Source organism: Xiphias gladius, chromosome 5 (assembly GCF_016859285.1).
Source record: "Xiphias gladius isolate SHS-SW01 ecotype Sanya breed wild chromosome 5, ASM1685928v1, whole genome shotgun sequence".
Taxonomy (NCBI): domain Eukaryota; kingdom Metazoa; phylum Chordata; class Actinopteri; order Istiophoriformes; family Xiphiidae; genus Xiphias; species Xiphias gladius.
In genome coordinates this window covers 4447105-4466248 of record NC_053404.1, presented here as the reverse complement: position 1 = coordinate 4466248, position 19144 = coordinate 4447105, and the positions used below count along the sequence as shown (strand labels likewise).

Genomic DNA, 19144 nt, shown 5'->3' with positions numbered 1-19144 from the left:
CCTGAACTGCAAACTCTTCTGTATGATCTCATATAGCAGTAAAAATGCTTGAATTCCATTGGTTTACATTGGAGGAATGAAATATAAAATGACGTCAAGCACTGCTACCTCTAGTAACAGAAAAACCCAATGTAATAAAACATATCAGAGCAAAACCCAGGTCAAACCAGGTACATACAGAATCAGAGAGGCCTGAATGGCTTTATACTTTACGCACAGTTTAACTAACTATAAGAACACCCCTGCAGAAGTAAAAAAGTCTGATTTACGGCTGTGTAGACTGAAACACCCTAAGTGCGTCTCATCACTTCTACTCACTTTATAAGATATTTTCTTATCAGTGGACTCATCAGGCCTAGGGGACAAGGCTGGTGAAATATGGTATTATGAATTTTTCTTTCTATCGACAAATCCCATGACAAGATGCAAACCAAGAATGTGTTTGTCCATCTCTTAGTCCTTTCCACCTCCCCTGCCCTGTCTGGGGTACTCAGCCACAAGCCCATCTGTTCCTACTGACGCAAGGGACCAATGGGCTTGACCTGTTTAAAAAAAAAAAATCATAAATCATTTCCTTTTTAAGCAGGCTCGGTCAGTTCCTAAAACAGCTGGCCACTGTAGTTTTGAGCAAATGTTACTCAAACAGGAAGAAATAGTGCATTTGTTGGGGACTATTTTCAGTGGCGGATTAGTCCACATTTGGTGATCTAGTGAGTATTTGGGGCAGCAGGATGGTGTATGTGGGATTGAGTCAAAATAAACTATAGCCTGTGTGTTTATGGTAATGAATGAACATGTCACCCAGTGCAAGAGTGTGGCTCATAATTTTTGGGCAACAATTGAGCTCTATGGCACAGAGGAATAAGATATGTCAGACTCGGCTGTATACACAATACTTGTTAGTAGGATACTTTCGGTGTTGGTTTTATTCTTTTCATGGGATTTGTTGACAAAGAGAAATAGAGAATATTGCCAGCCTTATCATTTTAAAAGAAAAAAGCACCACTGCTATACACATATGGGCACCTCTCAGTTGGAGGGACAGGGTGCAGGACTTTGTCTTTCTTCAAACCTTCACAGTTGAATAAAAACTGAGATACTGTATGCAGGGCAACACTGTATATCTTTCCAACAAAAAACAAATATAAGCAAGAGCAGAAAAATAACAGGTTTTTTTCATTGGTATAAAGAGGAAATGTTTTGAAGTGATTCAAAGCATTTTTAAAAATACACTTCAGTTAACACTTATCAAAAAGCTATTTGGGAAAAAAGCCCTCTCAGACAGGTTGTTATTATGTGAATGCTATTTTGAGTTGTTCTTATCATTATGCATCTTCACTGAGTTGGTGGGTGCAGATGATGACTGGACGGGTGAAACAGTGTGTGGAGATGAGGATGTGATTGAAGGATGTGATCATGAAACACAGATGGACTGCCATAGGCTGAGGGGGCAGGTGACATCATATCTGATCGCTTCGCAAATTTGCCAAAAATTGGTTTTCGCAAGTTCGCACGCCCATTCCACACAATAACCCAGCCCATCATTATGGAACTTAAATCTCCAAATATGTTGGACAGAGCTGAGCTGAGTTGTGCCCTGCAGGGGAGCATCCAGACTATTTCGCAACAGAAGGACAAAAGGGCAGGAGAAAGTTTGCAGGTGAGGAGGGTTTGAGATGTTTCAGGTTGCTGCTGATGGCTTATAACAGGCTGTCGACATCATCAGTGACTGTAGCTCGAAGCCAGTCAGAATCTTTTTGATGTCATAATGAAAACTGTGGTGGAACGAGAAAAGCACGAAAAGCCCAAAACTATTTTCTCCTAACACTGTACACATACAATACACATACATTACGTACAGTATCTCCCTGACACATTTTCATATATTAACATGCAGACACAGGGAGAATGAAGCAACTAAGTCAGCAGCAGTGTCCTTCAGACAACCAATCTTCTGGTGACCTGCCTGAGGGCGTTGCACTGATTAATGAAAGGTATCAAAAGGATCTCTGGCAATTCAATCTAAGAAGAGACTTTTTTTGGCAGTTTAGAACCACTCTTGAGCCACGTGTTTGGGTGCTGCACAAAATCTGTGGACAATGAATGAAGTAACACTGTGAATTTCATTAGGATTTGCAGGCAGTTGTGAAAGATGGTGAAGTGGTCATTCAAGTAGGTGTGTAACAACATAACATGAGTCGTTTTCAAAAACCTGAAGTCATAACACTGATGAACTCTTGCACAGATTATTAGTTCAATAGTAACTTTACGCCAAGCTGGAAAGCAGCGTTTCACTTCCATCTCTAGTTAAAAGTTTCAAGTCCGATACACCTGAAGTAAGCTGTTAGCACACCCAACAGGGATGTGTACTGACCCCACCCTGAGCATACTTTTTACAGTGCATCATTGTAGCAGTGTGAGAACTTTAACCACTGGAGGTCGGTGATTTTCAGCCAGTATCAAAGTGGCAATCTCGAAGATTTCAGTCCTGGCTGATTTGGCGACACCTGTAGTTACTGGTGGTAACAGCAAATGCGGTTTAATACTGCAGGTCACAGAATTCAGGGGCAGCAAAATAAACTACTGTCATTTTAATAAAGAAGTGAGACAATAATTGGCCTTTTTCCGTCATTCTGTGAACAATCTTGATTTGATTTCATGCTGCACACGGCATGACAGGAGCTGGTTACTTGACTGAGAAGTTGGAGGTGTGCAGCCTCTACAGCTCTTCGTCTAACAGCTCACTGTGGCTGCTCCTTCTTGTTCCATTACCCCTGCGATATATACAAACTGATCCGCTGTCCAAAAGTGCTGAAAATGACCGTTGTCTTTTTTTGTAGACTTAGTTTTGATGAACGATAGCAGCGAGTGCTAAGCTCAGTGTCAAACACATTTCATTTCCTGTTACTATTTCATAATGAAAGTCAACTTGTGTTTTGTCGTTTAAATGCTTTTAATGTGGAGCTGCGGGAACAGCAGGAAATGCTCAGTTTGCAATAGCAGTAACTTAATGCAGCAATTTTTCTGGGAATGTCTCCTAAGACACCCAGTTTGTAATACTGCAAGCATATAAATGTAGCGATACTTTCGTCAGTGGGCCATAGGCTCATTCACCATTGTGTTACCCTGTTCGGTGATAGATAGTGACTTAACAGGCATTTATTTAAATGAAAATCTTCCAGATTGCCACTTTAACGGCTCCAAAATTGATTTTATTATTTGTTATTTTATTTTATTTTCTTACTATAAACGATATGGTCTTATATTAACACACTACTTTCTTCCAAAGTATTCTGTGCTTGTATTTTTCTGTGATCTTTTCACTGGTTTGAAGATGGGCTGTTTTAATTAGTCAAATTAAAGACTTTAATATTTGAAACCACGCTTTCGGGGGCTATAAATTGCTGAATAGTTGAACTATTACATTACTAAAGGCCAGACTTCCTTAAAATGTTTTCAGGCCATGACTATAGGCTTACAAAATCTCTGTAGCATTTACATACACATACAAGCAACCATTGCAGAAGTATTGTATACATAGACCCACAGTCAGAAACTGGATTCACTTTGAGTAGATGTGCGGCCGTGCAAGTTTCATATTCCTGGGAGCGACTATATAACGCCGCAGTAAACTGATTTCATCTGGACACTCTGGACCAACTGCATGTTATGCATTTAATAATGAAGGTGAGTCATGCAATGCACAATTTGTTGCCATCGTGACTAACTCAAGTAGGTGCCAATATCAGTAAACTGCCATTAGCATTCGACACAGACTCTTTAATACTTTCCAATGCACTCCACAATGACCATTTCCAGGAAGTGTATCTGAATTCTCATTTACTAAAGTAGTGTGAAAGCCGGAGCATCTTCAATGTGACTAGCTGGCCCATAGAAAGACCTCAAAGAAATTCAAAACATCTCAACATATCTCAATTTCAGAGAGTGCCCTGCTTTGATTCCTTAACAGGAAGTAAACAGTTTGTAGTTTACAGTGTGCACACAGACTGAAGGATGTCTTCATGTGTGATGATCTCACCTTGATGTTTCCTCCGCCAGGTGAATGGCTCACATTGTCCATGGAGCCCACTTTCGACTGAGCCTTTACTCTAAAGTTCACTTTGTGGGACTCAATCTTCACGTCCCCACCACCTGCGGTACACATGGGTAATCAGTCTGATGATCATACACAAGTTTACACTTTCAGGAGCATGTTGGAAGCGGATACAGTTTCTACACAGCCTGCTTGGAAACCAGTTCTTCGTGTCAAGCCAGAAAATAGAAAATCTTATGTTCTTACATACAATTATAAATGTTTTTGCTGGAGCTGAGTACGGCTTTTGACACCAGCGATGATGCAATCTGAATTGATGAACTGAACTGGTGTTTCCCTTTTCCCACCATTTCCAAAGGTTTTTAAGACCCTGTCTGATTTTTTGTTTAACATATTCAAATAAAAATGATAAAGTCTGATTTAATAATTTTGAATTCTGTTTCAGGGTCAAAATTTGAGGACTGTTGTACACATCTTATATTTACGATACATATGGACCTACCATATACAGTAGTCGTCTATACACTCAGTTGTCGGTTTAACTAAAAACACCTGGGTTAAAATAATAGATGGTCTGATACAACATCCATCAATTATACTAATTGGGTGGACAAAATATTAAAAACACCTGTCAGTAAAACACAATACGATTCAAAAGCACCACAAACTGCAGCCTCTAAAATGACCATAAAGTTGAATCAACACGTCTCTTAAAACAGTTTCAGTTGAAGTTGAACATTAAAACCTTAATGAAGGTCGGCTCTAGTGCACCAATATTTTATGAAAATGAATTCGATTTAGTTAGGTGTACCTAATAAACTGGCAACTGAGTATAGAGAATAATACTAACAACTAATACAGTAGCGTCATAACATTTCCCAGCTCACCAGGCTTGTGTTTGATGTTGTCCTTGGAGCCGCACTTTGATGTCACCTTACTCAAATCAACCTTCTTGTTGAGTATCTGCACCTGTCAAATGTCACACAAGCTTTTTTGTCAACAGTGTTAAAAAAGGCTTGGTCGTGGGATAAAAGAAGTACTGGTATAAGCGTCCCTAGATAGTTTCATTTCATTTCAGTTTTTAAATATACATATTTTTAAATCCTATTTACACCATCAGAGGATAAGCAGTGATCACAGAAGACAAGGAGCTGTATCTTGCCACTTCCTCCATACTGTGGCAATAACTCACCGACAAAGACAAACACGAAAAATTCAAATTGCAACTTCAATATCATGTTGCTTCCTTTATGATGAACTGGTGAGCTTTCAGACATAATGCAAAAATCTGATCTTTAGGAATGCTTCATGCTTCAAGCCTACCATAGTTGAAGTTAACAACCATAATTACATTACAATACCTTATGGCAGTGAAATAATTTGGTATATGTGCTATTAAGATGGCAGCATAAAAATTCAGACGACAAAAGAAGAAGCTCAGGAAAGTGTCATTTTAGAAAACCAGAAACCCCAAAATTCTCCGTGTGATGATAATGTCGTCACAGAACAAGACAATCTTGACAGAGACTGAGCCAATCAGAGTCCAGTGGTGTTTGTTCGCTTGACTGGTGTTTAGTAAGTTAGTAACAGGGCAGGACAACACAGGAAGAGTTTAAGGAAGCAAGGGACTGTGAAGCAGGTTATGGGTAAGGGCAGGTACGTTAGGCTTGCTTGCATGCTGTCCAATAACTCGCAATTCTGTCGAATTCCAAAAGCAGCACTTTGTGTTGGTAGCCGTGAGAAGCTTGACTTTGAGGGAATGCCTTGAATCATTTAAAGGCTGACACATTTCATGCACAGCTTAATGAAGCTGGCACTTACAAGGACTTTGGACCCTTTTTAGTAGCAAAGAAGCGACGAAAATACAATTTTTCATCTTGGCTCTGTTGTTTCTAGTTGTTTAATTGAGTCGAATTGTTTGACTAATTGGCCGTTGCATATTAACTCTGGTCGCGGGCCAGACAGTACTTACATTCCCTCCACCAGGAACATGCTTCATATTGTCCTTGGAGCCCAAGCGTGAGGTGACGTGGCTGAAGTCCAGCTTTTTGGAGACTATCTGAACCTATATGGACACAGCATAGCAGCAACAGGGGAGAGGAGAGCAGAGGAGGGCAGGGCAGGGGAGGTGATGACATGAGAGGAAGTGAAAGGAGAGAAGAAGAGAAGAAAGGGGTAAGAAAAGAAGAAAAAGGGACAAAAGAGAGGAGGATAAAAAGAATAGAGTGGAGGGAAAGTCACCTTCGCAGCGAGGGTTAGAAAAGAAAGGACAGAGGGAGGGAGCAGGGTTCACCTGGACAAAATGGCTACAAATATTTTAACTATTTTAGGTATGCTTGCTAGAAACTGCTGGGCAGTTAAACTGCCTGAAATGATAAATATTTCTTGTTTTGCCATTTGAATAGTGTTAGTGATAAGGACTGGAAGATATCCCAATATTTTTTCACCCAAGTCTAGACAAAAGGGAACACAGGGGCGACTGAAGGCTCCAAAGAACCTATTTTATGAAGCACACACATGCACGACGTATAACACAACATATAAACATCTGTCCCTGCTCAGGAGAATAGAGTGGAGTGTCAGAACATGTGATTAAAGGAGACGCATTACATGTTTATTAGCACACTTTAATGAAACACAGATTGACAACTGATGAAGCCAACATTATGGATTATGGATTATGACAGGTTAGACTACTAGTGCTATCAGACCACACCTAACACACAAGATTTTGTACCCAAGTTAATTGTTACAAACAAGGTGAACAAAAACTCATTGCACGTTTCTAACTTCTTCAATAAAACAGAGCCATATTCTCACACACTCACACACGCTTGCAGATTCGTTAGCAGTGGGCCACAGCCCACTTCACACGAGAAAATCAACCAGCAGGAGCCATTATGGCAGGGACAAGATCATAATCCCTCACGAGTTTCCCAGAAAGTGAATAAAGCCTGTTCTGTTTGACAGGGAAGCACCACTGCTGGGGGACTGAACCCAAGTCTCTGCAATAGCGGGACAGTGCTTTTCTGCTTGCACCACCCAGGTACCACCATGCGAGGGATTTCCTGTTGTGTGTGGGTTTGCTGATTGATATTACAGTAAAACACTGCTGCTTGCTGTATTCTGCCCCACTGAACAACACTATATTAAGAACGATTTGCTAACTTCCATCCATCCATTAGCTATACCGCTTATCCTTTGAGGGTCGCAGGGGGACTGGAGCCAATGCCAGCTGACACTGGGCGAGAGGCGGGGTGCACCCTGGACAGTTCGCCAGTCTGTCACATAGAGACAAACAACCATTTGGAGGAAACCCACGCAGGCCCAGGGAAAACATACAAACTTCAGAAAGAACCCAGAACCTTCTTGCTGTGAGGTGACAGCGCCAACGACTGTACCATCGTGCACAATTTGCTAAGTTTATTGCAAAAATGATGTTCCTACCAAAGAAATGTCTGGAACCAACATATTTGGGAATTGTGAATCAAGAAAACACCAGTGAGCTATGAACTACTCTTTTACCATTTTCCCAGCTGCTATAAGAAAAATCTGAAGAATGTTTAAAGGACTGCTACCATTTTTTCCTTTCAATCAGCCGTAAACTCACGTCTGATTTTATTGTTAAAGTTGCATTATTGTTGCAGCTGTAAATGCAGAATGATATAATAAATTTACACTGGATTACCAAAAAAGAATTATACAACTGTATCCTTTAACCATATAAGACTATTAGTGTACAGTGTATATCATGTCAACTTTATCTGCCTCAACTGTGAGACTTTAAACTCTAAGAATCAAAGTCTATGGACAGGTCTTTGCAGTGACTTGGCTGCACGCTAAATACCAAGATGGCCTGTGGGTAACAACACCATGAAATGACACCATGAAATGACACCACAGATAATTATAGTATATGAAGAGGAATTCTACACATATCACCTGTGTGAGCTGTACTCTGCACACAGAACAGCTACAGGTTGCTACCGCTGGAACCGCTTCACATCCCAAAATTAACTGAAGCAAAAAACTCTCCCAGATGGCCAATAACCTTGACCTTAATTAATCATGAGAACAGGTTTCCTCATCCCAGTCCATTCAGTTAGTTTTCAAATTACCTTTCATATGATACATTTTTTCTATAGACTTGTCTGCTTCCATGGAGAGAAAATTGTTTTCATGTCATCTGCTTGAAAAACATGATCATAGTCGTCATTCAAAACAACTTAGCTTGCAAAATAGAGAAACAGAAATAATCATCTATCACTCATGTAATTATAACTTTAAATTCTCCAGAGGCATGTCTGTATTTCCATCTGAATTCATGCTGAGATTTAGAGTGACTGATAGAAGATAAGTGAATAAATATCTAGTAATGTTCAGGCTCACTTTTGCCCTCTGTAGCTCAGTTTAATAAAAATATGAGAGGTGGTAAAAAGAAAATTGCAAATTATGAACAGAAAGAAAAGACAGAGAAAAAGAGAATAATAAGAGAGAGGTAGGAAGGGAGAATGTGGTGACGGTGCGGGGGATGGAGAGGGAACTCACTTTGCCCTGGCTCGTTTCTTTGGAGGTGACACTCCTGTTCTGAGAGGCAGAGGACACCTGGGGAGACAAGCCCACCCCGGGTCAACAACAACACCTCGTAACAACACACAAGGAGAGGAGGAGGAGGCGAAAGTGCGAAGAATTGTGCATTAGGGAGGAGGATGAAAATTATAAGAGAGAGAAAATGGTAGAAGCAAACGTAGATGTTAAGATGAAGAAAAAAGATGGAAGAGAGGACAGAATACTAGTGGGAAGTGCAGAATGGAGGAAACCAAAGGATGAGGAGATTTAAAAGAAGTGGAGGATGCAAGAAGGAAAAGAAGAGCAAGAAGACACGAAGGGGCCGTGAAGAGAGTTATAAAAGGAAGAGATGGAGGTGAGGATCAGGGAGGAGGAGGGTAGGTAATAGTTGGATGCACAAACAGAAAGGGGGATAATTTGACAGAAGAGAAGGACTTGAAGGATAATTCCGGTTGATTGGCACCTGTGTCTAGAAAATGTAGAGGTCCAACAGGCAAGGTTTGATTACCAATTGAGCAAAGCAGGCAACAGCCCCTGGTTCTGGTAATTTGATTGACTTCAGAATTTTTTAGGGAATTTGCACCACTGAGGTACAATGTCGACTAAGGTGGATCCTTAACAACAGGGATGCCATCAGTGGGAGGGCATTGTCCTTAGCGGAGCCAGAGAAATAGTGACAGTAAAATAGCTACAAAATGGCGGCAAGCGTGGATGAAATCGACGCAGCTGTATGCATCGTTGTGAGTCAGAGCACAAAAATAACACCTCTTAAACTGATGTTTTTCTGCTGTGAAAATGTTAACTGCTCCTAGCCTCCGCTCCCATAGTTCCCGCATCGACTGAACATGACGCTAATGATGTGAATGTAGTAACAAAGTTGTATTTTATGCTAACGCGTTGATAGCTGGCTTGGCTTGTACTAGAGATACAGGAGGAACTTGAGAAGAAAAGAGTAAGTGAAGAAAACAGGAAGCCAGAGTAACATGTTATATGTTACATGTTAGTTGAAGGGCAACTGGTCAGAAAATACAAGCTATCACAAGCATAGAGACTTGTCTAGAGGTGTGAAAGCTGCAGATGAAGCCACAGTAGGACCTACCTTCCCTCCTCCAGGCTGGTGCTTCATGTTGTCTGTAGAGCCAATCTTAGAGCGGGCATTGCGGATGTCAGGGGCTAGTGCTGTGCCGGGGCGAGCAGGGGTCCTCGAGGTGGAGGTTGTGGTGGTAGTTGTGGTTGAGGAAGCAGCCCGGGGGGCGCGGGGCACCGGGGGCTTCTTCTCTGGTACTGTGCCAGAGGTGGAGGAGGGTGTGGCCGGTTTGGTTGCCGTAGTTCGAGCGCGAGAGGCAGTGGTGGTGGAACCAGTGCTGCGAATGGTGGTGGTCTTGGGCTTGGTAGAGTCGGCTGGAAGGGAGAGAGGGAGAGTTATTCAGAGTTCATAGTGGGGAAAACCTGGCTCTGTCTAAATTTAAAAAAATATGCCTATAAATACCTTTACATCTCAGTAATTCACACATTGTCATTTGTTTAACCAGTACAAAAAACATAAATGTAAATATAACAATTTGTGGTTAGGGGTCTAACGTGTTTCAAAAAGCCTGTGTAGGCACAAGTATTATTTACAGCACGTAACAAATAGAACGACGACCTGTCATTTTTACATTTCTGTTTGTATACGAAAGATTAATTACTGCAAAGATGTGAGTGGACACAAGCAAAATGAGGCTAAGGTGCATCAGTGTAATTTCACTCTCATCCTGAGGTTTTATGACTCCAGCTAATAAATACACAGAGACGATGAAAAAAAGGGGGGGGTCTGAGGGAAATTACAGAAAGAGCTGGTGATCCTGGTTGAGGTGTGAAATTAGATGCTGACCTGTCATACATACGTACCACAGGCACATTAGCTAGCTAGCTACAGTTAACTTCTCTACATTCGGTACTTTGGCTTTTTGAGGTGAATTAACACAGACTGCAGAAACACTGCAGCAGTCAAATCTGTGTGGAGAACTTTTCTTTGTGTTCAGTCTAACCATACCTTATTACCTTAAACTCTGCTTTACTCCTTTTCAGTGAGCTAAGGGCCATGTAGACTAAAACCATGATGTGAAAGTAGGGGTGCTGGGACACTTAATTGATGGTGGACTGGCACTTTGAAGCCACCCCAAACCTTTCACACTTCTCTGCTACGCTTAGAGCAACATCATACAAAAATCAACCAAAGGCATTATGTATTCAGAGAAATTCTCTCTCTCTCTCTCTCTCTCTCTCACACTCACACACACACGGGAAATCCAAAGCCAAACCAAGTCCTAGAAAAGCAAGTAGACACAAAAAAGAAAGGGTAGTAAAACAGAGCTATGAATCAGGAAAGCAAGCACTCATTGACAGCTCTGCCCTGTTTTGTAACCCAATCAAAGTATCCCATGAAACAAGACTTATATGTCTGTAAGTTTTGCATAGTTTTTGCAGCTAAATGAAGATAAAAATCACTAATTCATCATGTCGAAAGTAGCAAATAAATAAATGGCTTTTTTTCTGTAATAAACAGTCAGTTGGAATAACAACACCCTTATTCTTTACCTTGGTAAAAGTAACATTTTTAAGGGAGGATATTTTGATTTGTTTTGATATTTAAATCCCCTCCTGTATGAGTGAATACATTTAAGCATCCTTTACTTCAGTGCTGAGGCAGTGCAACATTGTCACCAATTAAAATCTGTCAGTTCACATATACTTTGCGATATCTCAGCTCTTTCTTTAGAGTGCTGAGGCATGCTGAACCACTTCTCAATCCTCCCTGAGAGCCTTTGGTATATCCCCAGCTCCTATTAAGACACTTTTAATTGAAGAAATCTTCCTGCTTGCCTCCATGTTTCTAAAGAGTAATTTGACTTGCCATATGAACCTTGGCAGATTAGACAACCCGAGGCTGTATCAGCAGGAGCTGCAAACTCCTGTCAACAGCAACGGGACAGTAATCCACAGAGTGCTGTGGTGAAGGTTTTTTCACTCTCCAGGGCCTTTTCAGCAATGAAACCTCAGTCTCTATCCGAGTCTGTCCAGCATTGTCATGGTTGGACAGTGTGTGTTGCAGTGTCACACTCCTGCTGACAGCTCTCTTTGTTGCCAAAATGTTAACTAATCTGTTGACAGGAAGAGGAAAGCTGGAACTGTGTAGAAAGAGAGAGAAGGGGAGGAAAAACTGAAGAAAGGAAGAAGAAAGGCAGACGTACACAGTTGGTTCTAAAAAGCACAGAGAAAGGGAGAGCAGCACACACTAACTGTCTCTTGTTAAATCGGTATGTAAAACCTAAAAAGAAAAGCAAAAACAAAACAAAACAAAAAAAACCCCCACACACATTGTATCCACATAGGGCAATTATTCGATATTATCACTTATCGACTTTCAGTAGTATCGTATCGTAACAATAGGATCGAATTTTGGTTTTACTGTTCATTTAAAAAATCTGTTTGTCCAAAATCTAAATTGTCGGAGCAAATAGTAATTAAAAATTAACAGAAGCTACACATTTTTCACAGTGTAAAACCTTTGATTGATGTAATGCAATGAACACATTATTCATTTTTTAAAATGTAATATTGCAAAGATTTTACTCTTTGTACTGTATCCCAGAATATCCTTGTTATTATTATTATTATTATTGCCTAGCCCTATATTCACAGATTTTACTTTTCATCTAGTTATTGAACTGCCGTGCGTAGTGTGATATTGGCGCATAAAACTGCAATCAAATACCTTAATAAAATATATAACTTTGATAATAACCTTCATATATTTTCATTAATTTTATACGAAGTCGGCTTCCCAATTATTTTTCATTATTTTATATTATTTATTACAATGTATGTTGTTTGTGGCAAATCCATTAGAAATAATAATAAAATTAAAAACTTGAGAAATTTTTGAGAAAAACAATTCATTGGGTTATCCGTAGGTAACTAGTCCCTTATTCATTTTAATGGTTTTCCTCAGTTTAATTAACACACAGTACATTGTAGAAATTTGATTACTTTACAGGGAGTATGCAAATTGTACTAGGGACAGCATAAGAAGATTTTTTATTATGACTAGGCAGGTTGCAATTTTTCTACAGGCGTCAGCTGTCAGGAGGCTCAGTAGATTTAAACAGCCACATACACACTGAAGGCTCTAATGATACGTCACAACATCACTTAACATTATTAACAGGTTTCCATGGAAATGCTCACCCCACCATTGGCACCTTTCACTTTCACCATGTGTATTGATATATGTGTCACATGACATGCCTACACAAATTTTTTCTCTTTTGTTCCAAATCTTCATTTTCATTTGGTTATGTTTTTTATTTGACTCTTCCTAATGGTATGTGCTTGCATGGGGAACTACATACAGGTTGAGAGGGTTTCCTCTGAGTTTCCCCTGTTTCAGCACATAATAACATGTGAAGGGGGTGCTGTAATACCTGCAGAAGTCTTCAGGGTGCTGGGCTTCTTCTCCTCTCCTGGTTTGCCGTCTGTCTTAGTGGCTGAAACACAGATGGTGAGTTCATGCAAAGTACAAAACGTGTGAATAAAGCTTTAAAGTGAAATACTGCTAAAACTCAGTCATTTGCTATACTGCTACTGTAATTCATCAGTTTGATTTAGTTATAATACAAATCGATCCAAGACTAAACCATTTAAAATCTCTACATAAAAATACTGATCATTGCGGTGGAAAATCACACCATCCAAAACGTGTGTGTACACGTATATCTGTGTGTGAGCATGTCTGCCATACCCAGGGGCTTTTTGGCTGCGGTGGCGGTAGTAGTGCGAGTAGATGGAGTTGTGCGCGCTGATGTAGGGGTTTTATTGGCTGCTGTGGTAGCAGTTCCATTTTTGGTGGCAGCGGCGGAGCCTGTTTGATTCGAGGAGGCGGTGTTCGCCTTTGGCACAGGTGGGCGCTTCTCTGTAGTTGTCTAAGAAAAGAGGGGAAACATCAAAACAAGGGAGATATCAATCGAGAAGGAAAGGAGAGGAGGAATTCACCAGGGACACAAGAGTACAGGGTATTATATAGCAGCATTAAAAGCTTCAAATCAATGGAAAACAGTGCAGTTTGTATCATCAACAAAACAAATGCGGGCTGCACTATAGTGGGTCATAATACAACTTCCGTATGTCTGGCTGCTGTCACCAGCTCCAACAAATGTTCAGTGACTTCACTGAGAAATTCAGGTCAAATATCTTGCCCCGACACACAGACCATGTAGACTGAGTCCGAGGCACTTCTCGAGAAATTGCACATTTCATTCAGCGGCTAATTTTCTCCCAGTACCCCTAGGATGATGCCACATAGAGCTGAGCCATCCTGCGACAAGCTGGCCACGCGGAACTGAGTCACACTGCACCCCTGGGCACTGAGAGGCTAAATAGTGGCTGCTAATTTATTGGCTGTGGTGTCATACTAGTTGCAGTTAAGGAGGCTACCGAATGGGGGGGGGGGGGGCTTGATGGGTCTTCTCAGGGCACCAACCCCGAAGAAGTGGCATAGGCCAATAGGCACAGCAGGAAAATTGTCTGCCGTTGTCTTAACAATGTGTATGTGACGAAAAAAAACTGATCAGGCAAGGTTTTACACTATTTGAGAAAGTTGACCTGCGCAGCATTAATCTACTGCATGAATGTGAAACATATTTGTTTTTGAAAGATGACTTTTTTTTTGCTGTTTTTAACCTTGTGTAGATACAGACAATAAATGTAGGGAAGGAGGGAGGGGTTCCACATTAAAAAAAAAAAAAAAAAGAGAACTGGGAACACTGCAGTTATATCATAAAGGGGGAAAATTAACAAAAATGTCTGGGTACCACGTTCTCATAGGACACTCTTTATAAAGACTTTACAGGTGGTACGGTTGTAAGTGCTTTCGATCATACTTTTGATCATGCACTTCTAATCCATGTTGGTATAAAAGTTTAGACTGAAGGTTCATTCTTGACCTTGAAAACAACGGTTGACAACAATCTCACCACGGAGCCCATTTAGTCACTGTTCTGGAACTTTCTGGATTTTTTTTTTTTGTCAGCTACTACTGTATTTCCAAGGTAAAGGAAGAACTCTCAGTTTCAACATTTACTTGAAGAATCGTGAAGAATCCCTTTATCCTCCTCCAGCATAAACTCGCTGTATTATTGTTAGAATCCTTTATTGATGACACAAACATTTGTAGCTGCGGTCTTAATTACTTTTTAGAAAGTAAGTTACACTGTTACACTTAATAATGATATAATAACATTTATAACTTCAGACCTGATGGCTTATTAATAACGGATAAACAAAACCAAGGACCAACATTTGTTAATTAATTAATTGCTTAATTAACAGCTTATTACTACCCTATGAAGCATTTGTACACAATATATTAACTCTTAATAAAAGGTAGTAGGAACTTTTAAACCCATTCTACAGCATACTTTATTAGTAAGTGGTTCCCATTTCTTCCTTTCTGAGTTGAGCATTGTCAGCAAATTTTTATATGACAGCAAAATTCTATTTTATATCATATATACACACATATATACATATATGTAGTACTTTATATACAGCTTGTAGTCTTGCAGACCCTAAAACTGTACTCGTCAGAGTGTTAATACATAACTGTGATCCTGTGCATGCTGGCACAGAAACCAGACGGAAACTTCTCTGCCCGAGGGGGAAACAGATTTTTGTTATCCCAAAGCAGAGCTTGACATTTCACATTCTGAATACCTTTAAACTAAACTCAGACCCATTCAGGCACACAAGCAGTTAGATGTTTTGTTTTTTTTTGAATCCAAACCCATGAGGCGTGTTCTCTTAAATGTCCAGCTGCAGTTTGAGTCAACGTGACGTTATTGCTTCTGTTTGAAGCTGAGAAGGAAAACATATTAACAGCACTTCCAGGTGACTTGTACAGACCTTCCACTATGCTGTTGGTGAGCATCTAGAATGCCGGAGTCTCCAGTGAATACTTTGTGCATCCTAGGTGCGTCGTTCCATGTAAGTGAACATTCTGCGGCCTTTGAAACACCTTCTGACAGCTGACACTTACCTTGGGTTTGACATCACGAGTAGTGGTTGTGGTTGATGACGAGGGGCGGCTGGTAGAAGTGGTGGAGGGCCGCTTTGGGCCAGCAGTGGTTGTGGATGGTGCCTTTGCTGTGGTTGTTTTTTTGTCTGAGGTGGAGGTGGTGGAGGGGGGTGTGGGGCGCTTAGTAGGGGCTGCGGGTGGACCACCACTAGCAGCCGCAGAGCTTGGCCGCATTTTGGCAGCGGTGCTTGGTTTGGTCACCCCGGCAGCAGGCTGCGATGCAGGACCATGACATTCAGGGCGGATGGAGGGCAAAATAAGGAGGGAAAGCAAAGGAAATGGAAAAAGAAAAATAAGGACAATGGATGATAACGGCAGCAGGGTTAAGCAGCACAAGCAGCACACAAACAAAATAATATGATAAATAATGTGCTAAAAATAATAATTAGAATCAAGTCTGTTTAGAATACTAATAATATGACATTAAATAACTCTGGGAAAGGTGTTTTGTACTGTACATATACAGGAAGCATAAACATAAAAGTGCATAAACAAAGCAGTGGCAGAAGCATTTGCACCATGCATGATGAATCACTTTCTGTTACTGAAACTGCCTAAAAAACAAACATGCGATATAACTCTTCTCATGTATACCACACTTCATTCCCCAAATGTTTTCATCTATCTTACCTCCATCAGCCTTACAAGAGAAAAGTAAATTACCATAAATACAAGAATACGAGTTTAATACAAGTACTAACCAGTCCCATTTTTGTCATTGCACTAGACATAAATGTTGTTCAAACGAAATATAATTCTAACCAGGATGTGAAAACTGACAGACGAGTGGCTATAGCACTTGCACATACAGTGTGCACAAAAAAGCAATACAAAATGATGTAATGTGACTATGTATTTATATGAACTTAGGTGTGTTGAGTGCGGGATGACTGTGAGGTGTTTGGCAGTCTGACAGTCTGGGCGAAGAAGACAATAATGGGTCTTAACCTACAGAGAGGCAAAAACAATATAGCAAATCCGCGGCAAATTCAATAGTTAGGCTTTCAGTTGAGTTCAGCGGGTTATTTTTTCTCTAAAAAAATTGAATTTTTAAAAAAGAATAATATTAATTTCAGTGAAAAGATTAGATGTGTTGAGGTCAACGATGTACATTTACTTAGACACTGGTTAGGACTATTTATGGAAAAGATTTGTATACCATATTTTGAAGAATTTTACTTTTTTTGTACTGAAAAACCGTTTTTATCCATTTATGATTAAAGACCACATGTTTAATTTTGTAAAATATTTTTAGTAGATGGATGCAATGTTGTGTTATCTTCTTGTGATTATCTAAATTTATCAGTATTGGGAATCGATGCATTACTCTGTAAAACATTACAGTAATGAATTTAATTTTTTCAGTAATGAGTAGAGTAAGGGATATTAAATATAAAAGTCAGTTACGACATTACATTAATCCCAGTTATGCTTCATGACTTCATGACAACAGCAGCTGTGACGTGTGTGTGTGTGTGTGTGTGTGTGTGTGTGTGTGTGTGTGTGTGTGTGTGGAGAAGGTGAGATGTTAGAATGTTATCATCTATTGAGTCTCACGCTGGTCCGGACCTCGCAGAGTATTCTGTCTTGAAATGAAAGATTAAAACTCATTCTACCATACTGCTTGCAATAAAGAACACTGAAACCTTTCACTTACCTCAATTTTCATGTTGGAAACGAGCATGAGTCTGTGCTGTAAAGTCTTACATCATAACACAGTGATCTGGTTTCTAGTCTGTGCTATTAATGAAATAGAATTCGCCCCATGATTGTTTTCAGGATATATTCCATTGATCCTTCCGATATATAAGTAGAAACATCACATCCTTATTCTTTATAATAATTCCTACCTTGGTCTTCTTGTCTGCACTTGCCAGGTCTTTGCTGGGTGTCGCCTTTCTGGCCTTCTCTCCTCCATCCGCTTTTGCTGCTTTGTCCTTCTTGTCATCCTTTTTCTGAACAGTCTTTTTTTCAGCCTGTATTTTATCCTGCTTCTCTTCCTTTTCGCTCTTCTCCGTTGGTTTTTCTGCAGGCTTCTCAGACGGTTTCTCCACCTCGTCCTCTTTCTCTGTCTTCTTGGCTTTGTCTGTGTCAGAGTCTTCTTTCTTGGTTTCTTCCACCTCTGCTGTCACCTTTGTCTCTGTCTCAGCCTTCTCCTCCAGCTCGTCGTAACTGGTGTCGGGCTTGACGGGTGTCAGCTGTTGCTCTGGGGTCTTCTCCACTTTGTCAATGTGCTGCTCTTTGCCATCTTTCATCTCAGTTTTCTCAAGTTTCTCAATATTTTTGTTCTCTGTTTTTTCTTCCACTTTGGACTTGTCATTTTTGTCCATCTTTTCCATATACTCCGTTTTCTCAGTTTTGGTTTCTTCTTTGTCTGTCATCCCCACTTTTTCTACTTTCTCTGTCGTGTCCACTTTGTCTGTCTTCACCTGTATATCTGGTGATTCTTCTGCCTTGTTCATTGTATCCTCTTTTTCTGCCTTTTGCTGTATTGACTCCAATTTCTCTGTCTCTTTCTCTTTTTCTTTCCCCATTTCTGTCTCCTTCTTTATCTCTTCAACGTTTTCTGGCTGTTTATCTGTCTCCTTCACTGTGTCTGTCACTTTCTCCTCTTTAAAATGTACTCCCTCATTCTCTTTCACCTTTTCTGCCTCTTTTTCTTTCTCCTCTTTTACCTTTTCTGCTTCTTTATCCTCTTTCTGCTTTTCCTTCTCCGTTTCTTTCTCCAACTTAGCTGGAGTCTCACTGCTTGCGTATTCAACCTTCACACTCTTCTGCTCAGCTTTTTCCAGAGGTTCAAACAGGTCAACCTTCTTTACATTATCCTCCAGCTTCTCCTCCTTCTTCTCTGCTTTCTCCATCTTGTCGGACTTTACTGGAGAGAAACACAGAAAGTAAAGTTTTAGTTAGAAATCACAGCAATATAGTACAGTCGCAGCTATCTGTATATTTAAGAAAATAATAGATCTCCTCTCCAGTAACAACACACACAGTTACCAAAAGCAAGTAGCCCAATCAGACACTTAGGGCCACTACAACAACCTCCAGCTCAATTTAGCCAAAACCCAGGATCGCATCGTTGACTTCAGGCACAGCACCCAAAGTAAAACTCTCATACATATCTCAGAGGAACCCATAACCATCATGGACTAATTTTAATTTCTCTACACAGATATAAGAAAAACACTCAAACAGAATATTAACTCTGACCACATCACTAAAAGAGCTCAGCAGAGACTGTTCTTTCTCAGGCTACTAAAGAAATTCAAAGTGAAGCACAGACTCCTACTACAGTTTCATACAACCATCACTGAAACTGTATATGGTCCATGGACTCTGGGCACAGATACTTAAAAGGCCCCCTCATCAGTGCTTTGCCTTTTCAGTAACATTGTGTAGCTCAACCA

General features: G+C 40.3%; 1 protein-coding gene across 8 annotated transcripts in view; it reads right to left on the bottom strand.

Moving 5' to 3' along the window:
* The window catches only part of LOC120789773 (microtubule-associated protein 4), a 122068-nt gene that overhangs the window by 4075 nt on the left and 98849 nt on the right, over positions 1 to 19144 (bottom strand). For 6 of the 8 annotated variants that reach the window (XM_040126761.1, XM_040126763.1, XM_040126768.1 and 3 more), the window contains 9 exons: positions 17588 to 18612; positions 15699 to 15950; positions 13407 to 13587; positions 13090 to 13152; positions 9723 to 10024; positions 8603 to 8659; positions 6027 to 6119; positions 4942 to 5023; positions 4040 to 4152 (listed from right to left, as the gene is read on the bottom strand). In XM_040126761.1, coding sequence (XP_039982695.1) covers positions 4040 to 4152; positions 4942 to 5023; positions 6027 to 6119; positions 8603 to 8659; positions 9723 to 10024; positions 13090 to 13152; positions 13407 to 13587; positions 15699 to 15950; positions 17588 to 18612 — 2168 coding nt within the window. The remainder of the gene's footprint in view (positions 1 to 4039; positions 4153 to 4941; positions 5024 to 6026; positions 6120 to 8602; positions 8660 to 9722; positions 10025 to 13089; positions 13153 to 13406; positions 13588 to 15698; positions 15951 to 17587; positions 18613 to 19144) is intronic. The other 2 variants (XM_040126766.1, XM_040126767.1) reach the window with 2 other exon arrangements.